The sequence below is a fragment of the Neophocaena asiaeorientalis genome, unplaced genomic scaffold (genome assembly GCF_003031525.2).
Source record: "Neophocaena asiaeorientalis asiaeorientalis breed wild unplaced genomic scaffold, Neophocaena_asiaeorientalis_V1.1 scaffold229, whole genome shotgun sequence".
NCBI lineage: Eukaryota > Metazoa > Chordata > Mammalia > Artiodactyla > Phocoenidae > Neophocaena > Neophocaena asiaeorientalis.
The window spans coordinates 612,397-639,178 of NW_020174096.1; the positions used below are offsets into that span (position 1 = coordinate 612,397).

Genomic DNA, 26,782 nt, shown 5'->3' on the forward strand with positions numbered 1-26,782 from the left:
TTTTTTTTTTTGCAGTACGCGGGCCTCTCATTGTTGTGGTCTCTCCCGTTGTGGAACAGAGGTTCCAGATGCGCAGGCTCAGCGGCCATGGCTCATGGGTCCATCCGCTCCGCGGCATGTGGGATCTCCCCAGACCGGGGCACGAACCCACGTCCCCTATTGCTAACTATGGGTGTTGTTTGTTCTTCTTTCTCTAGTTCCTTTAGGTGTAAGTTTAGATTGTTTATTTGAGTGGTTTCTTATTTCTTGTGGTAGGCTTGTATAGCTATAAACTTCCTTTTAAGAACTGCTTTTGCTGCATCCCATAGGTTTTGGATCATCCTGTTTTCATTGTCATTTGTCTCTAGGTATTTTTTGATTTCCTCTTTGATTTCTTCAGTGATCTCTTGGTTATTCAGTAACGTATTGTTCAGCCTCCATGTGTTTGTGTTTTTTATGGTTTTTCCTCTGTAACTGATTTCTAATCTCATAGGTTTTTGGGCAGACAAGATGCTTGATATGATTTCAATTATCTTAAATTTACTGAGACTTGATTTGTGACCCAAGATGTGATCTATCCTGGAGAATAGATAGATCTTCCATGTGCACTTGAGAAGAAAGTGTAATCTGCTGTTTTTGGATGTAATGTCCTATAAATATGAATTAAATCTATCTGGTCTGTTGTGTCATTTAAAGCTTCTGTTTCCTTATTTATTTTTATTTTGGATGATCTGTTCATTGGTGTACATGAGATGTTAAAGTTCCTCACTATTATTGTGTTACTGTAAATTTCCTCTTTTATAGCTGTTAGCAGTTGCCTTATGTATTGAGGTGCTCCTTTGTTGGGTGTATATATATTTATAATTGTTGTATCTTTTTCGTGGATTGATCCCTTGATCATTATCTAGTGTCCTTCCTTGTCTCTTGGAACATTGTTTATTTTAAAGTCTATTTTATCTGATATGAGTATTGCTACTCCAGCTTTCTTTTGATTTCCATTTGCATGGAATATCTTTTTCCATCCCAAATATTTTCTCGGGTCCTTTCTCTCTCTCTTCTCCTTCTGGGACACCTATAATGCAAATGTTGTTGCATTTAGTATTGTCCCAGAGGTCTCTTAGGCTGTCATGATTTCTTTTCATTCTTTATTCTGTTCCACAGCAGTGAATTCCACCATTCTGTCTTCCAGGTCACTTATCCCTTCTTCTGCCTCAGTTATTCTGCTATTGATTCCTTCTAGTGTAGTTTTCATTTCAGTTATTGTATTGTTCATCTCTGTTTGTTTGTTCTTTAATTCTTCTAGGTCTTTTTAAGACATTTCTTGCATCTTCTCAATCTTTGCCTCCATTCTTTTTCCGAGGTCCTGGATCATCTTCACTATCATTATTCTGAATTCTTTTTCTGGAAGGTTGCCTATCTCCACTTCATTTAATTGTTTTTCTGGGGTTTTATCTTTTTCCTTCATCTGGTGCATAGCTCTCTGCCTTTTCATCTTGTCTATCGTTCTATGAATGTGGTTTTTGTTCCACAGGCTGCAGGATTGTAGTTCTTCTTGCTTCTGCTGTCTGTCCTTTGGTGGATGAGTCTATCTACTCTTCTGTCATTCTTGAGAGGCAGGTTTACCCAGTGGTTAGTGTGGTCTTGGCTTAGTGTGGTTTGAATTCTGGCTCTGTCCCTACTAACTGCATGATCTCAACAGGCAAATTAACCATCTTGGACTTCAATTCACTCATCTGTAAAATGGGCATAATTACAACTGGACACTCCTTACAGAACCGTGATGAATATCAACTTAGTTGTTACATACAAAGCATTATGAACAGCACCTGACACTTAGTAAGTGCTCAGAAAGTTCTAGCTATTCTTATCTTTACCTACTCATTAGGACAGTTCTTCTGAAGGTCACCCTGTGTTAGTTTCCAATTAGGTTGTTGAAAATGATAAAAACATATACCATAGGAAATTCTGAAATCCATTACTTTCTTTGAATTCAATCTACCTTCCCGCTAATTAATCCAATGGTGGCAGCTTCACTGTGGCTGATTCCAAAGGTTAAAGCTTATTCTCTTCACCAGTGTAGCTAATTATAAACTGACTGAATAGACTTTTCTTCCTTTAATAGCAGATTAACTTTCTTCAGGACTTTGGTTCACTTTCCCTAAACTTGTACGGGCAGGATGGGAAAGGGAGGATGGACACAACAGGAGGGGCTGGCCCACGCTTCTCTGTGCAATGACCAGGGGTCATCCAGTTCATCTGGGGATCACAGAGACCTGGCTGCATGGGAGGAAACTGCAAAAGAATTCTGCTGAGGGGGCAGCCCATTGTCCCCTATAGGGGATGTTTTAGTTGAAGAAAACTGTTTAGGCAAAGATGGCAGGACTGAAACAGGTATGAATCATTCAAGTTCTCCACCTGTTTTTTGTGGTCTAACCAGTTGTTAGAATCAGGACCCAGAAATGATTCAGGAGCACTTTGGAGGCCGTGGCGACTACCCTCTGGTCTTTTGATCTCCAATGCTATTCTCAGGAGGCAGAAGACCAGATACACTCCAATAAGGGGTGTGATTATAATGTAAATTAATCCCTTTAGGAAAGACACAGGCTACAGCTCACAGAGCCCATGGATTTTATTCCCTTAAAGTGTCCCCTTAGAGGTACTGTATGATTATTCCAACAATGTTGCCATAACTATTTTAGAATTTACTTTTTGGAACTACTTAAAAATTTTTTTTATTTTTTTGGCCATGCAGCATGGCATGTGGGATTTTAGTTCCCAGACCAGGGATTGAACCCATGACCCTGCAGTGGAAGCATGGAGTCCCAACTACTGGACCACCAGGGAAGTCCCTGGAACTACTCTTTGAATATCTATGATGGTGGGCCTCTTCTAACTTAGAGGTGGGACCTTTTCTTTTTAAGTATGATTTCCAAACAAATTTTGTTATTAAGGTAAGATGAATGCTTCCAGACTGGTTAATATTATTTTGACAAAAATTAAGAGGAAAACTTGGTTATGAGATTAAACTAAGGTTAAGCTGCTCCTGACATGCACTCCCCAAAAGGAATTTTAAAAGTATGTTGAGGAATGGAAGCATCACCTATGCCTGTTAACAATTTATTTGATAGAGTTCAATTTGGATGTTTAAATTCTGTTGTACTTGATTAAATGGACAAACTAATCCAATAACGAACTAACCAGTCAACTCGCCAAATCTTCATTAACTTATACCCACGTCTTGGAATCCCCAGAGTGGTTGCTTTCTGCCTGGACCACAGAGGAGGTTTTAAAGAAGTTTCTCCTTGTGCTTTTCCTGTCCCGGCTGCACTGAATCGCACCTATTCCATGACCACTCACTTCATCTGCGATGCACACGCCTCCCCGCTCACGAACCAGCTCGAAGGCTTCCTTTAGAAACCCCTTTGGGTACTGGACAACGCCATTCACCCCCTGCAAAAGACCAAACCAAGAAGACTTAGAGTAACAGCACAGCCCTTGAAAGTACTAAAAGAGAATTGAAGATGGATTATGATCAATATTAGCATTAGTGATACTAGCAATTTTTAAAACAGTCTCTAGAACTGATTCAACTATGGGTGAAAAGAGGGGCCATTACTCTTATGCCATGCCTGCTGAAAAAGGATGCAAACATACTCTTTCCTGAGAGTAGAGGAAAAGTAGATTAGGGGATTTAGTAAGATTATAGAAAGGCTCCCCCTGACAGTGTGGGTGATAAAGAACTAAAAATTGCTGGGGTTGTCTATTTTTACAGATTTAGGGATTCAATAGTTTCATCTATCTCTCTGTTCAGTCTGGGAGTGCAGGAGATGGTTTCTTCAAAGGTCAACTGAAAACCAGTGCCCCCCCCCTTTTTAAAGGGAACCAATGGAATGAATTAAGTTTGGAGAGGGACATAGCAGTGGTCACTTAAATAATTTGGAATTCTCTAGAATGTATGAGTTTAAAATCTGATAATTTAGAACTGAGTTCAATTAATGTTTGGTTAATACACTCACTTGAATCGGCTCTGCAAAAAATCCAGCAATTGATTTGGCCACAGAAGTGTTCAGAGTATCTTTGAATTGTTCAATATACTGGTCTTTAGCTTGGCAGCAGTCTGCAACAAACAAACAACAACAACAGAAAACACAGCATTTGAAGATGTGAGAATGGCATCCAGAAGAATGGGGGGAAAACAGGAAAAAAGGAAACAGGACAGTAAATTGAATAGAGCCTCTCAAGATACAGTAAACCAGGATATGAGGATATAGGTTTCTGAATGTTCTGAACATTCTGTCAGAATGACTCATACTTTGTTTCAAGCAGCTAGACTAGCATAGCCACAAAAGCATAAGCAAACTACTTCAGTTGTTTCCACCTGGAGAAGCAGCGCTCCAAAGCATCATTGAGTCTGGTATCGATAGCTGTTTTATCTAAGGATACTGATCCTCTCAACGGTGTAGATTTAATTCAAACGTAATTGCTGTGTGGATTTCATCTATTTGGAAATAACCATGTTTACCTTTCATTGCTACTTAATCTGATGTGCAATTTTAAAGCGACAAAGTATCTCAGTCTTTATGGTTAATAAATATGTTTATATAGCAATCAGAATTCAGTCTAAAGAGGAATGTACTACAGTCAGATAACTTTCATCCATTATAGCAAGGCAGAGGAAGCTTTCTCCTCTGGAATACCAAAGGTCCAAGATCAAGTACATCCATATATGACTGAACCTTCAGAATTTTTATCCACACCTGTAATTTGGTTCTAAACAGCATCACATAGTCTCTGAATCTAAACCCACATCCATGGATAGCAGAAGAGATGCAGAGAGAGAGCTGGGTGTGATGGGGGGTTTCTGCTGAAAGCAGTCTGGGAGGCAAGTCACCATCTACTGACATGAGGCTTGCTTAGAGGCATGGATGCGATCCTGTCTGCTGAAGGCTAGAGATAAGGAATGGAAACCTTCAGTTATCGTCTTCAAAAGTGAACCATAAATATCTTTTATATTGAATACTTCAGCTCTTCATTAAAAAGTGGGAAAAACATGACCTGGCCCCAAACATACTTTGAGGCTACGTGCGATATTTGGGAAAGCTTGCTTGACAGAATTACCTGATCTTTAGTTAGTTGGAATTGAGGGTTGGGGGTTCGAAGAAGGAAGTAATGACATGAATAGCAAACCCAGAAAGTACATTTTTTAGCATCACTTATGTTGTATGATGGGTAGGATATAGTAGACAAATAAATCTGTGCCCCTAGAGGTTGAAATTTCCTATTATTATTAAGAAAGGAAGAGAAAACAACCTAGGATGGCCCTAAAGGATGAATTAGACATATGTTCAAAGGATATAATTTGGGAATTTTAAGATCATTTGTAACTAGAGAAATCAAAGGGTGGAGCAAAATCAACCCGAATGGCTTAAATTTGGACAAAACCAAACCATGGAGAAGGTTTTGCTTGAACCTGCGCTAGACCTTTCATAATCCCCCCGCCCCCTCCACTGCCCATAAATTCAGTGATGAGAGGTCATCAACTGTCATTGGCTTTTTCCTTCATTTCGCATTTACTTCATTGGCTCGTTGCTGTGGCTTCAGGTCAGGTCGCCTCTGGAGAGAGAATTGGTGCAGTACTGTCACCATGACATCAAGCGAGTGGAGAGGGGATGCTCTCCTGGATGCCATCCAGGCAACGGAGTAGAGAGGGAACAGTTTTCATTTTAGCTGGTGGTAAAGAGAGAGTTAAGCAGAGTGAGAGGCCAAGAAAGAACAATTTTTTTTAAGAAAAAGGAAACTTGTCTTGCGAAAGGAGAAAGAGAAATGACATGATCAGTACCAGGTTTGGAACATTGTGGGGTAGTGGGTTGGGAGGTGCTTTTCATCCCAAGTTACATCTGAAATTCAGGGACTGGAATGACCAGTGGGAAAGAAAAAATCCTGAGGAGGGGGTGGAGGAAGGGAATGAAATCTACCACATAAATATCTATATTAGGCTAAAGAATGGATGCCTATGTGGGGAATGATGACATACTTTTGAGGTGAAAGAAAAGCCCCCAACCAAGACTGGCACCTGGATGTGCCCACTGAATGAACTCTAAGAGGAACGGAGAACTGGAACCTTCCATACTCAGAATAATTCACACTTTGGGATGCATTTATAAACATATATGAATATGCCTTTTTACAGCAAATACCAAACTCTTCTCAGGCCCTAATAGCATCAGAGGAGGCTGAAGTCCCTTTTTTTTGCGATACGTGGGCCTCTCACTGTTGTGGCCTCTCCCGTTGCGGAGCACAGGCTCCGGACGTGCAGGCTCAGCGGCCATGGCTCACGGGCCGAGCCACTCCGCAGCATGTGGGATCTTCCCGGACCGGGGCACGAACCCGCGGCCCCCGCATCAGCAGGCGGGCTCCCAACCACTGCGCCACCAGGGAAGCCCCTGAAGTCCCTTTCTGTATAAAGATATGATATCAGTCTTGTCTCTTGAAGATATGCCTTAAGAAAACAGCTGACTTCAGACGTGCCAAAGATCACAGTTCCGAGAAGCAGAAATGTCTGCCTGTCACAATAATTTAACCTCTAGAGGCCACTAGAGAGATGACCCTGGGGCTCTGGTATATTCCAGTTGGCCTGAGGGAGAGAAGACCTCAGAGAGGGAGGGACACAGAGCTGGGAGGGAAGGAAGTGACCATGTCTTGAGGGCTTCTGCCGCTGAAGCTCTGTGCTGGTGCTTTTGACGTCTGTGAGGTTCATCCAACTGATCTTAGTTGTTGGTGCCACGTGGATGTGAGATACAGTCATGACTGTACTTGGCATCACTATTGTCTGCCTGCCTCTACAAAAGCTCTCTTCTTTGGTCTCTTGAAGGCCTGGGATGAGGGGCCATGGGGGCAGGTATTGCCGCCTCCATTTCATAGATGAGAAACGGAGGCAAAAGATGGAACTTTTGCTTGCAGCTGAGCCACTGTAGGGCTAAAAGTCCAATCCAGGGCTCCTGACTTCATGTGTCTCTTCAATCCTGGCCAGCAGAGCAGGAATCATGTTTAAGCCTGGGTTCCTCCTGCTGGCATATCGATGTGAACAAGGGTGGTCATGGCTGGGGAGTACTGGCTTTGAGGGCAGAAGAATTGGGGTCAATTCCTAGCTCTCGGCCTCCTAAGTGTGGACGTGTTTCTCCATCTTTAAAATGGAGAGTGTGAAAGATAGCTTTAAACTTCCCTATGGTTTTAAGTTCGGTGACTATGACATCTTGTTCTAAAGCTCATTCTTTCATCCTCCTACCTCTGTATTGCCATTATCCCGTTTGAATTTTAAGATGACTGCGAATTTTCTTCCTTTCGAAGCTGATTTTTAAGGCTTCCATTTGCATTCTTCCTCTCAGCCCAGTGACACCCTGTTCCATTAAAGATCTCTCGGCTGGAGCGTTTAGTGATTTCCTTCAGCACTGCTTAGGCGCAGCTGTCCAAAGGGTCCTGCCCTGGGATGACAAGTGCGAGGTGGGCCTTGCTGATGAGCAAAGAACAGATGCTGACGCCTTTCCAACTTTTGAAGAGATGTCAGCAGCCTTCAGGAACGGTCTTCTATTTTTTTTTTTTTTTTTTTTTTTTTTTTTTTTTTTTGTGGGCCTCTCTCTTTTTGTGGTCCGCGGGCCTCTCACTGTTGTGGCCTCTCCCGTTGCGGAGCACAGACTCCGGACGTGCAGTTTCAGCGGCCATGGCTCACGGGCCCAGCCGCTCCGTGGCACGTGGGATCTTCCCGGACTGGGGCACAAACCTGTGTCCCCTGCATCGGCAGGCGGACTCTCAACCACTGCGCCACCAGGGAAGCCCTGGTCTTCTGTTTTGACAAAGGCTCTCATTTTAGCTGGTACTCTGAGTCCCTGGGGAACTTCCTCATTGAAGTTTTGAGATTTCTAAGTGTTCTTTCCCTTTTCCCCTTCTCCCATTGGGAAATGGCAAATAATGCCTCAAAAAACCCCTTGTTTTCTTTTAAAATTGGTAGCAGAGCTATTGCTGGGAGAGCTAAGAGAGCGCCTTTAGTGAAGCACCAGGTGATAGTCTGTTTTTGGCTTAGCTCTGATAGCATGAGATGCAGAGATGAGTTTCCTAACAGGAGATGGATGCTCTGATGGTATAGTGGTCATTGGCATAAGAGGTGTTAGTTCAGTGAGGGGTGATTTCCTAGTTGTATCTGCCTTGGCTTTCCCTTTCCCACTTTTTTGAATCTGTTCACCCAGGAATGGTTCTGCCTCTCTCCACATTCCTTACCCCTCCTGACCTTCCACCATGTGCCTCCCTCCCAGCCCAGCTGAACCTGGTGCACAGCTGCATTTCCTAATTGTTTGCACTGGAGAATCTCGGCAGTGGCTTCCTCCCCAAGGGCCACAGAAAACATCCGGGCACATCGTCTGCAAATGACAAAAGAGGGAGTTTAGCAAGATGTGAACACAAGACAGCCAATTTGGGGCAACCTATGGTGCCAGTTAAGGCAAGAGGGCTTCTTAATTTGATACTAAGATTCCTCCTTTACTCTTCTCCCACTTAGGACAAAAACCTAATATTCTGCTTTGAAGAGGTAATTTTTTTTCTTGGAAATCAATTATGAGGGCACTCTACAAAGCAAACTGATTTCAGTGTCAGCCTGGAAACAAGTTGCTCAAGGGTTTGGTCGGTAAGGGCATCTGAAAGGATAAGAATAATTAGGTACCCGATTCTGATGCTGAAAATGTGGAAACAGCGAGTGAGAACAGAAGGTGAGTACAGGGATGACTCTATGGAAATTTTATGCATTCAAGGCTCTGGGAAGTTATTTCAGTGCATTCATTTGCAGTTGACTTGATTTTATTTAAAAGCAAAACAAAACTAAAAAAATCTCTGTCATTAATTATTACTCAGACTCTGAAGGTCTTCCTAAGAAATATTTCCCTTAAATGGTCTTTAATTCGATTAAGTCAAATTGAGCCCCTGATTCATTATAGTTATGTAATATAAGCTAATTTGTATTAGTTTCTAGTCCTAATGCCTGGAAAATCTGATAAATGATTCCACACACCCAGGAGTTTTTAGAGAAATATGACAAAAATCTCACAACTTACTGATTGGCAGCCCATCCCACTGGGGAGTTCCATTTTGTAGAACCCTACATTTGTCAAGCCAAGTGTGTAAGGACTACATCCATGGTAGGCTCCTCTGCAGACAGAAAACAGTGGGAGGACCGGGTTAAGTTTACTTTTCTATGATCACTGGCCTGTGGAACACTGGGTAGGACAAAAAAGAAAGTCCATGTAGGCTATTCAGGCTATGGCTCCTTACCATAAGCAGAGATGAAAGTGGCCCAGTGTCATATGGCAAAGTCATGAGCTTCTGGGGGTGCAGACCGATCATTCACTATTTGGCGTAGGTTATAGTCAATGCCATAACTTTTTTTCAACTTTTTTTTTTTTATTTTAATCTTTAATTTTTATCTTATATTGGAGCATAGTTCATGAAAAACGTTGTGTGTTAGTTTCTATACCATATCTTTAAAGTGAAAAAGCTGTCATGTCACCTTCTTTTTAATTCCATAGGAGAAACTATGACAAAACTGGGACTCCAAACTCTTGGTTACCTCGGTCAGGGACCCCTACCTTGGATCAGGCCAATTTGGATGGTGTTATCCAGACATAAAATTCATTTGACTGACCCTACCCTAAAATCTAAAATTAGAAAAACACCCCAGGAAAGCCCCTCTCCTGCTTTAGGCTATATTTTAAAGATAAACATGTAATATTGGGGTGAGTCGATGTTAAAGTTGAATGTTCCAAGGTGTGGTTACCTGAAAGAAATGATATCTGTGTTATTTGAGTGTGCTCTGGCCATCAGCATGGCTAGGTCATTGGCTTCTGAGCCACTGTTCATCAGGAAAATGACCTGGAGAAAAACAAAAGACACATGGTCATGATTACCCAATTCATTCGAAACTGTTAAAGACAGTGTATCCCAGCCTCTGATTATTAAGGAGAGTTCCCTTCGTACCAGCAGTCCCATCATTGAATTACTATATTAATTCTACAGCTATTCACTTAGCAGCTGCTAAACACTAGAGATACAAAAATGACTAAGGGATTGTCGGAGTTGTGAAATATTCCAGATTTTCATTGGTTTTACCTGATTCTCTGCAGAGTGCTAAGATGGAGAGACGTGCTGAGACATACAGTGGTTAGTGGCTGAGGGGATCTGGGGACCAGGTCTCTTGGTTCTTGAACCTGAACTGCCCCACCTGATTCTGAAGGCTTGAGACAAGACAGGCTCCCAGAGGAGCCTGTTCGGTGTTTGTGAACGTTAAAACAAACGAGCAACAAACAAAAAAGTGCAGCTCATCCTGGTTGAAAGAAAGGGGAGAACTGAAGGGTACTGGATCCTCCAGGCTCGGGGACTGGGAGGCTAGGGCTGTGCCCTCGCAGGCTTCCTCGCCTCTACTCATCCATGAGTGGTCTGCCCTGAACTGAGGTTGCAGCTCTTGCAATGTCCTCCATCTCTTGTAGATAACATAGTAAATATGGTACCTAAATAATACAGGAAGATGATCATAATAGCTAACACCAGGTACGGCTCACTGTTCTAAATATGTATTAACTCATTGAATCCTGAAATGGAAACCTCGGCCAACATTGTAACATCTCAATTCAGTTAAAAAATTCAATCATTTCAGACGCAGGAAAACATCTCATTTAGCAAAAATATCAAAGTGCATCTCAGACCAAATGAACTTAATGGTATATTAATTTTCTAAAAAAATGGCTCCACTCTTTGTTAAAGAAGAATGGTTAACCAACAAGGACTTACTGTGTAGCACAGGGAACTCTGCTCAATATTATGTAACAACCTGAATGGAGAAAGAATTTGAAAAAGAATAGATACATGGTTATGTATAACTGAATCACTTTGCTGGATGCCTGAAACTAACACAACATAGTTAAGCAACTCTACTCCGGTATAAAATAAAAAATTAAAAAAAAAAGAAGAAATTCCAATGACTTTGCAGAGGGGCTCTGGAGCAAAGAGATGAAAACTTCCTGAGGAACACAGAGGAGAGTGTCAGGAAGCCTGGGGCTCCCGCTAAGTGATTTCTGCAAAGATGTGGTGGTGAGGAGAGTGACCAAGGAGAGGCAGATGTTTGGAACTGATGAAGTGAACATCGGCTGGTTTCACCAGTAATTCATCAATTCCTTTCTTCTCCTAGAGTGCTTTCCGATATGGCCACTAGTGCACTCATTTTGGATGTTCAAAGAACAGACCTGATTCCCACCCATACTCTCATTTCCTAAGCCAGCTTCCCTGAGATCATGAGACTCCTATCCCTTTGAACTGGAAGCATCAGACCTTCAGAGGTTCAGGAAGAAGCGCTGAAAGCTTCTCTGCATATTCGTGAATCGGCGGGTGGAAGAAGACGGCACTTGTGTGCCACAGGCGGCCAAGCTGCTTTTGTGCCACTGCGTTTACTTTCCTGGATAAACAGAAGAGCAGAGTTAACCACAATGCCAGCGGGCATGTTCCTCCCAACACAACACAGGCCATTGAACTCAAACCCACGGCTATTTCTCAAAGCGTTTCAAGAGGCTGATCTAATCCCCACACAAGAAAGAGTTTCTCTCACCACCAGAGGCATCTGGCAATGGGATATGTTGCCTCAAAATGTAATGAATTCCTCACCAAGAGGAGTGTTCAAAAGGAGACTTATGCGCTGGGGATTTTATTTTATTTTTATTTATTTATTTTTAACATCTTTATTGGAGTCTAATTGCTTTACAATGGTGTGTTATTTTCTGCTTCACAACAAAATGAATCAGTTATATATATACATATGTTCCCATATCTCTGCCTGCTTGCATCTCGCTCCCTACCACCCTTCCTATCCCACCCCTCCAGGCGGTCACAAAGCACCCAGCTGATCTCCCTGTGCTATGTGGCTGCTTCCCACTAGCTATCTACCTACCCAGCTCCATTTTTCATTCTCAATATTACTTTGGCTGTTCGGGGTCTTTTGTGTTTCCATACAAATTGTGAAATTTTTTGTTCTAGTTCTGTGAAAAATGCCAGTGGTAGTTTGATAGGGATTGCATATCTCTTGTAGACAGCACATATGTGGGTCTTGTTTTTGTATCCATTCTGCCAGTCTATGTCTTTTGGTTGGAGCATTTAATCCATTTACATTTAAGGTAGTTATTGATATGTATGTTCCTATTATTTGGGTTTATTTTGCGAAGATTTTGGGTTATTGTTTTGGGTTTATTGGGTTTGGGTATTGTTTGGGTTTATTATTGTAAGTCTTTTCCTTCTCTTGTGTTTCCTACCTAGAGAAGTTGCTTTAGCATTTGTTGTAGAGCTGGTTTGGTGGTGCTGAATTCTCTTAACTCTTGGTTGTCTGTAAAGGTTTTAATTTCTCTGTTGAAACTGAATGAGATCCTTGCTGAGTAGAGTAATCTTGGTTGTAGGTTTTTCCCTTTCATCTCTTTAAATATGTCTTGCCACTCCCTTCTGGTTTGCAGTTTCTGCTGAAAAATCAGCTGTGAACCTTATGGGGATTCCCTTGTATGTTATTTGTTGCTTTTCTCTTGCTGCTTTTAATATTTTTTGTTTGTATTTAACTTTTTATAGTTTGATTAATATGTGTCTTGGTGTGTTTCTCCATGGATTTATCCTGTATAGGACTCTCTGCACTTCCTGGACTTCATTGACTATTTCCTTTCCCATATTAGGGAAGTTTTCAAGTATAATCTCCTCAAATATTTTCTCAGTTCCTTTTTTTTTTCTCTTCTTCTGGGACCTCTATAATTTGAATGTTAGTTTGTTTAATGTTGTCCCAGAGGTCTCTGAGACTGTCCTCAATGCTTTTCATTCTTTTTTCTTAATTCTGGTCTGTGATAGTTATTTCTCCTATTTTATCTTCTAGGTCACTTATCTGTTCTTCTGCCTCAGTTATTCTGCTCTTGATTCCTTCTAGAGAATTTTAAATTTCATTTATTGTGTTATTCATCATTGTTTGTTTGCTCTTTAATTCTTCTAGGGCCTTGGTAAACGTGTCTTGTATTTTCTCCATTCTATTTCCAAGATATTGGATCACCTTTACTATCATTACTCTGAATTCTTTTTCAAGTAGACTGCCTATTTCCTCTTCATTTGTTTGGTCTGGTGGGTTTTTGCCTTGCTCCTTTATCTGCTGTGCATTTCTCTGTCTTCCCATTTTGCTTAAGTTACTGTGTTTGGGGTCTCCTTTTCACAGGCTGCAGGTTCATCATTCCTGTTGTTTTTGGTGTCTGCCCTCAGTGGGTAAGGTTGGTGCAGCGGGTAGTGTAGGCTTCCTGGTGGAGGGGAGTGGTGTCTGTGTTCTGGTGCATGAGGCTGGATCTTGTCTTTCTGGTGAGCAGGACCATGTCTGGTGGTGTGTTTTAGGGTGTCCATGAGCTTATTATGATTTTAGGCAGCTTGTTTGCTAATGCATTGGTTTGTGTTCCTGTCTTGGTAGTTGTTTGGCATGGGGTGTCCAGCACTGTAGCTTGCTGGTTGTTGAGTGGAGCTGGGTCTTAGCATTGAGATGGAGATCTCTGGGAGAGCTTTTGCCGTGTGATATTACATGGAGCTGGGAGGCTTCTGGTGGACCAGTGTCCTGAACTCACCTCTCCCACCTCCTAGGCTCAGGCCTGACACCTGGCAGGAGCACCAAGACCCTGTCAACCATATGGCTCAGAAGAAAATGGAGAAAAAAAAGAAAGAAGGAAATAAAATGAAATTAAATTATTAGAATAAAAAATTATTAAAAATTAAAAAATTAAAAGTAATAAAAACAAAGAAAGACAGAAGAGAGCAACCAAATCAATAAACAAATCTAAAAAAAAACAAAAAACAAATCTACCAATGATAATAAGCTCTAAATACTGAACTAAGATATACATAAAACCAGAAACAAATTAGATGCAGAAAGCAAACCCCAAGTCTACAGTTGCTTCTAAAGTCCACCTCCTCAATTTGGGATGATTCGTTGTCTTTTCATGTATTCAACAGATACAGGGTACATCAAGTATTTCGCCCATCAGGGGGTTTCCTAGTGTGAGGAAACCTTTCCTCCTTCACAGCTCCCTCCCACTGGTGCAGGTCCCGTCCCTATTCTTTTGTCTCTGTTTATTCTTTTTTCTTTGGCCCTACCCAGGTACGTGGGGAGTTTCTTGCCTTTTGGGAAGTCTGAGGTGTTCTGCCAGCGGTCAGTGGGTGTTCTGTAGGAGTTGTTCCACGTGGTGTATTTGTGGGGAGGAAGGTGACCTCCGCGTCTTACTCTGCCATCTTGAAGTGCCCCCCTTAACTGAGGTTCTGAATCATGAACATGATCATTAGCCTGTTTATAGTATATTTTTCTGGCGTGAAAATCCCAGAATTTTAAGCATACTCACGGGTGGCAGTGACCGACACTGACAGTGACAATCCCAGAAAAGAAATCCAGGTATCTGTTTCCTTCATAATCAAAGAGCCACTCCATGTGCCCCTGGTGGAGCAACAAGGGCTCTGAGAAATAGGCCGTCAGCACAGGAGAAAGATGTTGCTTGTGGATCTCCAGGACTCGATTATAGGCAAGGGACTGTAGGTAGGCAAGATTTAAGCGTTTAACATCTTCCTTATCCCCACATTGCTTACAACATCACTAGCAGGTCCATATAGCAGTGCCTGGCCTCCCACCACCCCGGCACAGGGCTGCTGCTATTTGCCCAGTGACCTCCTTGAGGGACAGACACTCAGGTCCTTCCTCTCAAGTGGAGGAAATTATTCATGTGGCCCTTTAATCCCTTTCTAGATCAAACATGGAGAAGGGGGCTGGAATTTTCTACCTCTCAATGGAAAGCCTTGGCTTTGAGTTAATTCTAGCTGTGAAAAAAAGTAAAAGACTTTGGAAGTAAATCTCTGAAATAATGTGTTTTTTTTTTTTTTTTTTTTTTTTTTTTGAGGATAAAAGAATGGGGCTTCCCTGGTGGCACAGTTGTTAGGAGTCCGCCTGCCAGTGCAGGGGACACGGGTTCGTGCCCCGGTCCGGGAGGATCCCACATGCCGCGGAGCGGCTGGGCCCGTGAGCCATGGCCGCTGAGCCTGCGCGTCCGGAGCCTGTGCTCCGCAACGGGAGAGGCCACAGCAGTGAGAGGCCCGCGTACCGCAAAAAAAAAAAAGAATGAAGTGCTTGTGGTGTTTATGTCTTTAATTACAAAGCCTCTGTCCTATAGTTCTCTTCTCTGTGGGTCCCTCCTGACTCTATTAATTCTACAATTTCTAACTTATGAATATCATGTAGGATGAAGGGGCGTTGGGGAGAGAGGGAGACAGAGACAGAGAGAGAGGGAGAGAGAGAATGAGTCCAATATTTATTAGCCTGAGAGCAAAATGATAACTTTATATTTTTTGGTGGAGGACTCAGGAAGGTCAGATTATGCACTGACATATGAGATAGAATAAAACGTGAGCCTTCACATTTGTGATCTATGTATTTCTTTGTGTGTGTACATCTATGCCTACATCCCTGTGATACATATATTGCCATGGACAGTCTCTTCCTTGTACTCTCTGTCTGCTTCTGTTTTGTCTCTCCATCTCTGCCTCTGTCTGTCTCTGTCTCACACACACACCAACACCTGCAATGCCACTGAATGGGGTAAGAGAGTCCAGATGCTCCCAGTGACTTGACGGATAGGACATCTGAGACGGATGGCTCAGTGGCAGGCAGGACCGTCTGTGGGTCCTTCTTGAGGAAGCAACTACTTGAGGCCTCCCAGGAAGAACCACCTCGCTGGGGTATTCCTAAAGCTCTTACTCTCACCTGGTATCTTTCAGGTGTGAAGTCACACGGAGGCATGCTGGGCTTTGTATGAAGACCGAGCTTTGTTACAGATGTCCAGAAAGCACCTACTGAAAGTGAAGTGTTAGCGTCCCCAGCTAAACATCACACAGGCACGTTCGTAAGAATCGTCTATAGTTACTTGAATCAAAGTCCTGATGCACTTTTATTTCTTATTTAAATCAGCCTTTGGATTTAAAACTGAGGTTTTTTTGTTTTGTTTTTGTTTTTTTTTTTTTTACAGCTCAGAAAGAGTTTTACTCACAAGGCAGCCAAGCGAGGAGACTGGAGGACAAGTCTCAGAACTGCCTCCCCAGTTGGGATATTTATGGAATAAGCAGGGTGGTCTTAGATGTGGGGAAAGGTAATCGGAGGTAGGGAAGAAGGTGAGGTAATTGGTGCTCTGCGCAGGCGCATCTCGGTTACGAAGTCTGCATATTCAAAACGGAGGCGCCGAGCGGCACGGATGGTGGAGTTTCCCAGCCTCTGACGTCACCAGGCCAGCGAGCGCAGGCCCCAAACTGAGGTATCTCAATAATGAATTTTCTTAAACCACAAGGTCCTACTGTACTGCACAGAGAACTATATTCAATATCCTGTGATAAACCATAATGAAAAAGAATATGTAAAAGAATGTATGTGTATAACCGAGTCACTGCTATAGAGCAGAAATTAACACAACATTGTAAATCAACTATGCTTCAATAAAATTTAAAATTAAAATTAAAAAGTAATGAATTTTCTGGAGAAAAAAAGAGAGCTCCTCTCAAATCTAGTCAGGAAAGGCACAGAGGATACTGGGGGAAGTCATGGTTTCTCCCACCTTGGTCCCTCACAAGCTTGGGAAGTTCCTCCCTCTGCTGCCTGTATGGATTGTAATTCTCTGTTCAGTTCAAACTTCTGCCAGGGCTGGGGGTTGCAGGAGTCCATTCTCTGTCAAGAGGTGCTTTCTAAGCTTTGACCTTCCTAGTCCCTGAATCCCAGTGCCTAGCCCAGTTCCCAGTACCGGGTTGGCTCCAATAAACAAAGAACAAATGGCTTTTGACTATTCTTGTAGAGCATGAGGAGAGAGAGGTGCTAGGCCATGTGCTATGATAATAAATACATGCAAGGAGATCTGGAAGACAAAACCTTCCTGTAAAACACAACTTGAAGTCCGTGACAACACAAGACCATGGCAAAGAAAAGATAAGCTGAGCCAGAGGAATCATTAAATATTTGGAGCTAGAAGGAAGCTTAGATTTTTTTTTTGCGGGGGGGGGGGGGGATAGATGTAGAAACCAGCCTAAAGTGGTAAATTAATTTGTTTAAGATCACCAAGCTAGTTAGCTGCAGAACAAGAACAAAACTCCCAGTTTCTGACTCCCAGCCTGGTACCGTTTCGCTCATTCACTGGCCACCTCCATCCTCCCCTGCCAGCGCAGATTTTGACCCCTTTATAGCAGTGGGATGGAATAATAGAATCAGAGGACATCGGGGCTGGAAGAGACATCTAAAAACCTTATAAGTACTCTTAGAAAAGAATGCTGCTAATTTTGAGGATTCAAGGTCAGTATCGAGAAAATTTTACAGGAGAACTGAGAAATGATGTCTCTTGTTCAGCATGAAGGTTTGAATCCATGGATGTAATGTTGGTGTTTTGTGTGGCTATAAATTCACCCTCCTGAGAAACACAATGAACAATTGTGTTTTTAAATGAATCTGGAAAGTAATGACACTGACTCTCTTTCTTTCAGAGAAAACTCATCCACTTTTCTGCTCTAAATAATCACAAATGTCGTTCATTTGCTTACTTTAAAAGCAAGTGGCTTTTGGCTATCCATACATAGAAATGACCCAAAAAATAATAGCTAAGTTTTCTGAGAATTCCACATTTTCAAAAGCTTTTCATTGTGTCTCTCTACATTAGTTACTGTTCTGATATGGGGAAAAAAATTCTGAGTGTTTCTAAGAATTCGAATTCTCTTCACTCCCGCAGTCTCATTTTCCTTTCTGCAAAATTGGAGTTACCCATTGAGGAGGCTGAAAGGTCTCTTGACTCCAAAGTTACAGGAAATTATGAAAGTAGTCTGGAGGGGGAAGAAAGAGAGTTGGAAAAATTTGATAAAGAAAAGCTTGAATTTTAAATGGTCAAGTTAGGTATACTCATTCATTCATTTGTTTGTTCACCAAACTGATAGGAATATGATGGCTGAATGAGTGCTCAAAATGAAATACATAAAATTCTGCTCTCAGGAAGGATGGGAGGAAGGAAGATTAGCAAGCAAGTAGGAAAAATAATAAGTCAGTAAGTGAAATAAGTCTCGATTACATCTCACACTTGTATGTGGAATCCAAAAAATGAAACAAATGAATGACTATAACAAAACAGAAACAGACTCACAGATGTAGAGAACAAACTAGTGGTTACCAGTGGGGAGAGGGATCAGGGGGAGGGGCAAGGTAGGGGTAGGGGATGAAGAGGTACAACTACTATCTATAAAATAAATAAGGTACAAGGATATATTGTAGAGCACAGGGCATAAAGCCAGTATTTCATAATAACTTTAAATGGAGTATATCTATACAAATATTGAATCGCTATGTATTGTCAGTCAACTGTACTTTGATAAAAAAAGGAAAAAAGTCTAGACAACATCTTCAAACAGCTGCAAACCTCTCTCGCTAAATAATCCAAACTCAAACATAACAGTACATATAATAGTTGATTGACAAAAAGACAGAAAATGCTTCTGTTTTCATTATTTGCTGGAAGAAATTCAAACCTAAACATGTTGATGGTCGCCTGCATTCTTTATTCAAAATAGCCTATGCTTTGAGGATGACATAGAGTTGAGGGTTGATAAAGCTTCTCTTGGGCTCCTGGAAATTGTGTGTGCGTGTGTGTGCACCTGGCTGTTTGCACGCCTGGGGCCCGGGAGGGTGGGGCTAGTGGTGGTGGGGAGAAGGCAGCACCAAGGGGGTCGGGGAAGGGAGAACTGAAATATGGGTTCATAAAACTGAGTCCCACGTCTATTTCAGCATAGAAATTTTTTGGTCTCTCTTTTATCATTTTGGCTGGTCTGATGCTGCCTTTTTAAGCCTGATGCTGAACATGGATGACAGCTAATGATTTTCATTAAATTCATCAACTTTCACTCAATTCATTTGAACAACTCAAGACATTTAAAGGTGGCATTTGGTGTGGGGAGGGGGAGGAATAAATTAGGAGCATAGGATTAATAGATACACATCACTATATATAAAACAGCTAAACAACAGGGATTTACTGTATAGCACAGGGAGCTGTATTCAATATCTTGTAATAATCTATAATGGAAAGGAATCTGAAAAAAAGATACATGTATAATTGAATCACCCTGCTGTACACCTGAAACTTATACAATATTGTAAACCAACTCTACTTCAAATAAAATGATGGTTTGGTTTGGAGACCACCACCACTCTTGCCAAGTGGGTAACTAGGTTTAATTTTCCGGCTGCCTAATTCTCACCAACAGAGTTCCACAACAGACAAGTCACCTTCGCTCTGTGTTCTTTCCCCCCAAATCATAGTATCAAAAAGTGAAAACCTGTTGGGCAAGGTAAGTGAGAGAAATCCGTTTCTGTAGACATTTGAAAATTCTAGGGGAAATTCTCTTTGTAATGACGAAGATTTTTCTAATATCCACAACCAGCTTTCAACACAGGGTGGGTATTTATTAAGAGCCTGTGACTCTTTCAAATAAAAAAAGGGTTATAAAATATTTGAAAATACACAATGGGCATACCTGGTAGAACATTAAGGGGATTTATTAAAGTGCTAACGATGCCTTATTTCTGCATAGAATATTAGGTCACTTAAAAAAGCTTGTCACTTTGGGTATCTCATCTGATACACGGGCTAGCCAGCGAGTTAGGAGAAGAAGATTTTATCACTCACCTTAGAGCTGAGGCCGTGATTAAATGTGAGGTGTTCGCAGTTTTGAGACCCACCCTCACCCCCCATGGGGCTGAGGGCCTGAGACCCCTCCTTTCTCCCTTCATAAACTGCCCCACAGTCTGCAGGAAGTTACGGAGGGTGCTCACCCTTGATTGAACTGTGTGCTCTAAGTGACCGGATAATAACACCAGCTGCCTGTCTCCCGCCAGGGAAGCCAAGGGAAGGGCGTGAGACCTCTGAAGGTCTCACGTCTGAATCGGATGTCCCTGCTTCTGGATCTGAAGTCTTGAGCAAAGGACCTGGATGGAGGGAGTAGCTGGAGGTCCTCATTAGAGCCATGATGTGCTTCCGAGGCTGTTCCTGTATGGAGTTCCTGCTGTTTCCATGGGGCTTTCCCTGGTATCTTTGCAAGTCCAGTCCTGCCCACCTCCTCACCTTCCTATTGATTCTTATAGCCCCTCCCACCTTCCCTCTGTATCCTTCCAATAAATGTCCTTTGCCCTAAGTAAACCAGGGCCAGTTGCCATTGTTCACCAGCAAGAGCTCTGCCTGATTCCCAGGCTGGTGGCGCCATCCATCCTTTGGTACTTTTGGGAGCAGGCCTTCTCTGAGCCCCTCCTGGCCCTCTGCTGGGCTTAGGTCAGTCCGCAGATGGCAGCAACGATGGCCTGGAGGAGCAGGCGGGACACCTACCCTTAGGGCTAATTTGAATGTTTTTCTTAGAAAAGGCTTTGCAGGAGGCTTGGGATGTTTCTCAGGTGGAAATGGGTGTTATTTGCAATCCACTTGCTCTCCTGTGCACCCCTCCTTGTGGGAGAGAAGGCAGGTGATAGCACCATGGTATGTTTGAGCATATACCCCACCTGCCTAGACGTGTTATAAATTTAATAATCTTTAGCTAATTAGTAAGAAAAAAGGCATGGCTGAGATATTTTCTCCATTCTTTTATCCTGAAAGCAAATTGCCTCTGTAACTTTGTGGACATAGTCAGCCTAAAGTGATTGTGTCTATCAAACAGAGGTAAGGCTGAACATTGTATGCACACATACATCACATAATATACATGCAGGTGTTCTACAAGGATTGTGACATACTCTGATTTTTGGCTGCACCATGTGGCATGTGGGATCTCACTTCCCCAACCAGGGATTGAACCCTCGCCCCCCGCAGTGGAAGCTCAGAGTCCTAACCACTGGACTGCCAGGGAAGTCCTGTGACACATTTTTATTTGTGCATATCTGACAGCTTTCAACACCAGGTGATCTTCCTGTCTAACGTGGCCCCTGCCTCCCCCTCCACCCATTTTAGTTTTCTATTGCCTCACCATGATTTGGTTTGATTTACAGCATGTATCTCGACTGGATTTCATCTTTTACATATTTACCTGTTTATCTGTTTATGCTCAGTCTCCCCCACTGGGATACGTAAGGGCTGAGATTTTGTTTTGCTCAGGTGTGTGGTAGGTGCTCACATACTTATTGCCTAATGTCTATTTGCACCCCGCAGATTCTTAAGAAGGGTGTGTTCAATGAGTGTGTGTTTGGATGAACAAGCAAGCAGGCAGGTATTTAGGACTAGTAGGTAAGAAAGTAGAAGCCAAGTCCCAAAGGTTTTGTAAAGACCAGGTAAAAAGTATGACATCCATGTCTACGTGTGCTGGGTTTGCAAGATTACTTTTCCCCCATAGTGTCCTTGGTGGAGCCACGTGAAGAGGTCCTCAGTGAGCTGATCAAGATCTCTAGGCACCGAGCCTCACCTGCCATTTCCCATCCCCTGCTCCCACCATCAGCCCAGCTCCACAACCCTCAGGGCAGGGGTGGGAAAGGGGAAGAGGCAGCAGAGAGGGCATTTTCTCTTACTTTGTCAACAACCGGTACTTTTAGGGTAGCGTCCTCTTTACTGAGCATAAGACTCTGGGTATAATTCTAGCTCCTTCTCAGGAAATGCTGGAGTTAAATAGTGTTCTGGCGAAAGACCCATGAATGGGGGAAAAGACAAATCCAAAAGGGTGGGTAAGAAAGGGCCTGGTGGAATCGCTCTGACTTTGGAGCCAGACAGGCCTGGCTTTGAACCCCAAGTTGTCACTTCTATGTTTCTGCCTTTGACCAAATTTCTTAATTATCCTTTATTTTTCTGTCTCCTTATCTGTGAAATGGGATAATAGTACTCCCTAAGAAGTTTGGTTGAAGATGAGAGGAGATAATGCATTTAAAGCATCAGATGTGTATTACGTTTCAAAGAATTGCAATTGTTAAGGGGGAAAAAAGCAAATGGAAGAGGAAGGAAGGAGATAGGAAAAGGAAAGATGAGGAGAGAATGAAGATAAAATTCATCATGATGGGCAATGGAAAAGGGTCCCTGTGTTTGTTTGGGGCCTGTGGGGCACAGGGTCCCACTATGACACCTCAGTGTGCAAATGCCTACTTACGCTCGAGTTTACAGCAGGGAAATTGGTGAGGAGTTGGTAGGCTCCTAGTGAAACAAGATAGATGTGAAAAATCAGAAACACAAAGGCACATGAAGCCACCACCAGACCTGGCTACCCCGGGTCTGTTCCTGCTGGAGAAAGAGGAGAGTCTGAGTGGAAGAAGAGGACTCAGGGTTTAGACCTGGCTTCAGTGACTTTGGGTAAATGACTACACTTCTCTGAGGCTGTTTCCTTGTTAGTAACTGAGGGAGTGGTACCACTTTCCGGAGGCCTGGCGGAAATTTGTGTAGATGCTTTATGTTTTTTAAAACAGTTATCCTCAAGCATCTGTACACTACAGTTAATACTTTATTATTTTGAATTGCTTTCTTTTTCTTTCTTCTTTATGTTACCGTGACTGTTTTTGTTTTGAAATTGTGTATAGTCAGGTTTTATTATCCATGAATTTCATTTCGGGACAAAAGGAAGCATTAGAAAATATTGGACAGGAGAAGGGGGCACTGGGTCTGACAAGGTGAGGTCTAGTTCACAGGTCTTAGTGGACTTGTCTCTAAGACCCTATCCGGGTCTAACATTCCAGAATTCCAGAGCTCAGCCCTTCCCCTCTCGCTGACCCTCTGCTGACCCACGTCCCTCTGGTTTCCACTCACCTTTGGGGGAAGGGCATGCCTTGGGAGTCCTGGGAGTTGAGGTCTCCAGGTACAAAGCTCTCAGCAAATGTCTCCAGGCTAGAGTCATCTCTCCCAGTCAGGGAGCAAATCCCCGTGGAAGCAGGTCTGAGGAAGGGCTCCACTGCTCACTGACCAGCTGGACTTTGAGATTAGGACGGAAGGGGAGGAGCTAACCGAGGGGTTCCTGCCTCCACTTCCAGCGGGTGCCAAGGAGAGAGAAAGAGAAAGCTGGTGGGAGAGAGGGAAGGAGGGAGTGAGGGAGGGAGAGAGAAAAGAGAAAGCAGGCAGGCAAGCAAAGCAAGGGGTCTTCTGGCTATTTTGCTAGTTTTATGTCCCATCGGGGCCTCATCAGGATGAGAGTTTCTCTGCGGAAGGGTGGTGATGGGCCTGGGGGAAGGGTCAGGATATAGTTGCAGGGGTCAGAGACTTAGAAAGGAGAGGAGAGAAAAAGAGAGAGAGAAGGAAGATATCCGTGGATTAAATGGGTAAAGACACTGGTTTTCGTACTGGGGGTCTTGAAGGAAGACAAGAGGCATAATGGGGAAGGAGGTAGTCCACAGGAAAGGAGAAGGGCACCAGAAAGCTAGGGACGGCTCTGGACAGCTCCGTATCCCCTTAGGTATCTGAATAGGGCAAGAAGGTGAGAGCTGAGGAGTTAGGGTGCTTTATTTTTATTACGTTTTAATTTCTTAAATTCCCATTTTTCACTCCTGACTCCCCTGCACCCCTAATCTCCATAAACAACTATTTTGTGTATTTAATATATACCTTTTTGTTGAGATGTATTCTTGTAAAATGTTTATTGTTTGGGGTGAATGCATTTTTTTAAAAAAATTATTTATTTTTGGCTGTGTTAGGTCTTTGTTGCTGCATGCGGGCTTTCTCTAGTTGCGGCGAGCGGTGGCTACTCTTCATTGCAGTGCGCGGGCTGCTAATTGCAGTGGCTTCTCTTGTTGCAGAGCACAGGCTCTAGGTGCGCGGGCTCAGTAGTTGTGGCTAGTGGGCTCTAGAGTGCAGGCTCAGTAGTTGTGGTGCGTGGGCTTCGTTGCTCCACTGCACGTGGGATCCTTACGGGATCGAACCCGTGTCCCCTGCATCTTAACCACTTCGCCACCATGGAAGTCCTATGCCTTTTTAGTTTATGTCAATAGGTGTGCTTTTTTTTTTTTTTTCACTCAGAACCATGTTTTAAAAATCCATCCAGGTTGCTGTGAGTAGATCTCTTCCAGGTTTCCAGCTGCTCTGGACTGGGTGTCCATGTGCCTTTGCAAGGCAGTGCCTAAGAAGGGAGAGTGACAAGGGCAGTAGGAGCTGGGAGGGTGAGGGGGTGTTGGGTTGATAACTGGCTCCCATCCACAGAGGGCAAGGAAGAGCTAGGCCTCTCCACAGTGGTAGGTGGCAGATTTAATAAACAGGGGAACTTATGAGGCTTGTCTTGGGAGAGTAGGTCTCTGCATCTGCCCACTGGAATCTTAAAATTTTATATAGAGGCCTTAATTGGGTTCAGTAACGTACACCGTCCAGTCATGTACACATTACTCTCTCAAGGCTGCATCCTTCGACCAGCTCTCACTGTGCGAATGATGGGAAGAATGTATATTCCAAGGACAGAGGAGGGGGTGAGAGCCTCTGAGTGCGTGGATCCAGCTCGCAGGTCAGCCAGTGGTCATGTCCTCTCAACTTTCTCCTCCAGCAGGGTGGGACTGGGGGAACAGCATACAGGGTGGACGTCTTGTATCACCTTGCACAGGGGACAACTGGCTTGGCCACATCCCCCACATCTGGGAAATAACATTTTATCCCAAATGCCTGTGAGAGGTGAGATTACCAGGTAAGCACAGAAAGGTTTTAAATTCAATGTCAAGTGTCCCCTTTTGCGTGGGCTCCCAGCTCCCAGCCCATCCTGCTCTGGGGCTGTAGGAAGTGGTTCTGTGATCTGGCTGGTCAAGTGCTGTGGGAATGACACATGTCAGCAAGGCCAGTGGTGAGGCGAGGCCAGTGGTGATGCAGCCTCTCCCTGGGGTGCCCATGCTATCACGGTGTTGGACTGAGGTGAGAAAATGCTGAGTTCCTGAGGGCTGGCATGTGTTCCTCAGCTCTACTGGGCTGTGATCTATTTTGCTCCTGCGAGCCCTGGAGGCTGTAAACTCCTTGGATTTGAGATTTTTCTTGGGCTGTAAGTTTAAAGGCTGTTACGGTGAGAAGTGCCCAACAGCATCAGGGGCTGCCTAGGGTGGGAAAGCAAAACACAGCATATTCTGAGCAACTTCACGGTGAGAAGTTGTACCTTCTTTATTTAAAAGGAAATATGTTTATTTTGATCACTGTAACGTAATGTATGCTTTTCGTGAAAACAACAAACTCAAGCCTAGAAAACATGAGAGAAAGTAAAAATCACAAAAAAAATCTAACCTTTATATTTTAGTAAAGATTCTTTCAGAAATTTTTTTGCATGCGTGTACCTGTGTATATACATGATGTTTCATAAACCGCTTATAGTCAGTAATATAGCTTTTCACTCACAAAATGTCAATCTGGGTCATCACTCCTAATTCTTTCATAATATTTCTTGATATATTTTATTTAATTTTGGAAGATTCTTGGCCACTGTTACTTCAATAGTTTTCCCCCGTTCTTTCTTCTCCTTCTGATATTTCAATTATACACATATTACACTTTTAGAAATTGTCCCACAGTTCCTGGAGGTTCTGTTATTCTTTTCCCCCCACTCTATTCTCTCATTGCATTTTAATCTGGGAAGTTTCTCTTACCCATCTTCAGAGTTCACTGATTATTTCCTCAGCCATGTTCAGTCCACTGATGAGCCAATCAAAGACATTTTTTCATTTCTGTTTGTTGTTGTGATGTGTTTTTGATTTCTAGCATTCCTTTCAATTCTTTCTTCCAGCTTCCATCTCTCTGTTTACATTACCCATTTGATATTACATAATATCTGCCTTTCCCATTAGGGCCTTGAATGTATTAATCATAATTATTTTAAATTGTCTGGTAACTCCAGTATTTGTGTTATAGCTGAGTCTGGTTCTCATGTTTACTTTGTCTCTTCAGACTGTATTTTTTTTTCCTATCATTTTAGCATCCCTGCAACTTTTTAACGAAAGCTGGTTGTGACGTATTGAGTAATAGGACCTGAGGTAAATAAGCCTTTACTGTGAGGTTTTATGTTAATCTGGTTAGAAGCTGGGATGTGTTTGTTTTCTGTAGCTGTAGGTGCCAGAGGATTCAAATTCCTCTAGTGTCCTTGTTTTTGTCCCCTGTTATCTTAGGGTTTCCTTAAGAAGTTCTCTTTAAATAGAGCCAAGGCAGCTCTTTCAGCTGTAATCCACTGTTACTACACTGGAGGCTTAAAACTCTTATGATTAGATCTTAGTCTTTTAGTGGGCCTATGTCTCTGGACTGGGCTGTGATCTTCACAAGTATTTCTCTATAAATTCTCTGTAGGTATAAACTAAAAAAATTTTCCGCCCTCGACTCCCTCCCCTGGCTTCCTTTTCCCAGTTTGTTTCCTTGAAGCCCTTACCCCTTTTGACTATGTTCTTTTTTTTCTCCCTTAGGTGCGGTAGGAAGCATAGGTGGCTGCAGTGGGAGCGATGCCCTTCACACAGCTGATATAGGGCTCTGACAAAGTCATCTTTGTTACATCTTTGTTAACAGATCTTTGTTAAGGTGAAGTCTCCGTGCACATGGTGTGATAGTTACTCTTCCCCTTTCCCAGCCAGAGCAATGAAGGGATCTTCACCATGATAAGGGATCTTCACCTGGTGGTGTTCCCTTAAGTAAGGCCCAGAGAAGTTAAGGGTCCTCCTAACACTCTGGCAACCAGGGAGTTTCCATTCTCACGCTAGTCCACACTCAGCCTCTAGCAATTTGTCAAAATTACTGTTTAATATTTCTACCAGTTATGGCTC

General features: G+C 42.9%; 1 protein-coding gene across 2 annotated transcripts in view; it reads right to left on the reverse strand.

Moving 5' to 3' along the window:
- AGXT2 (alanine--glyoxylate aminotransferase 2) overlaps positions 1-22,995 on the reverse strand; it is a 38,111-nt gene extending 15,116 nt beyond the window's left edge. Inside the window, exons 1-9 of one of the 2 annotated variants that reach the window (XM_024754639.1) lie at positions 22,833-22,995; positions 15,815-15,900; positions 14,406-14,590; positions 11,344-11,467; positions 9,797-9,891; positions 9,078-9,171; positions 8,297-8,390; positions 3,996-4,096; positions 3,337-3,429 (exon numbers count right to left, since the gene is read on the reverse strand). In XM_024754639.1, coding sequence (XP_024610407.1) covers positions 3,337-3,429; positions 3,996-4,096; positions 8,297-8,390; positions 9,078-9,171; positions 9,797-9,891; positions 11,344-11,467; positions 14,406-14,590; positions 15,815-15,900; positions 22,833-22,920 — 960 coding nt within the window. In that variant the 5' untranslated portion in view covers positions 22,921-22,995. Of the gene's footprint in view, positions 1-3,336; positions 3,430-3,995; positions 4,097-8,296; positions 8,391-9,077; positions 9,172-9,796; positions 9,892-11,343; positions 11,468-14,405; positions 14,591-15,814; positions 15,904-22,832 lie in introns of both variants that reach the window. The other variant, XM_024754638.1, reaches the window with a different exon arrangement.
- Between the last annotated feature and the right edge of the window lie 3,787 nt (positions 22,996-26,782).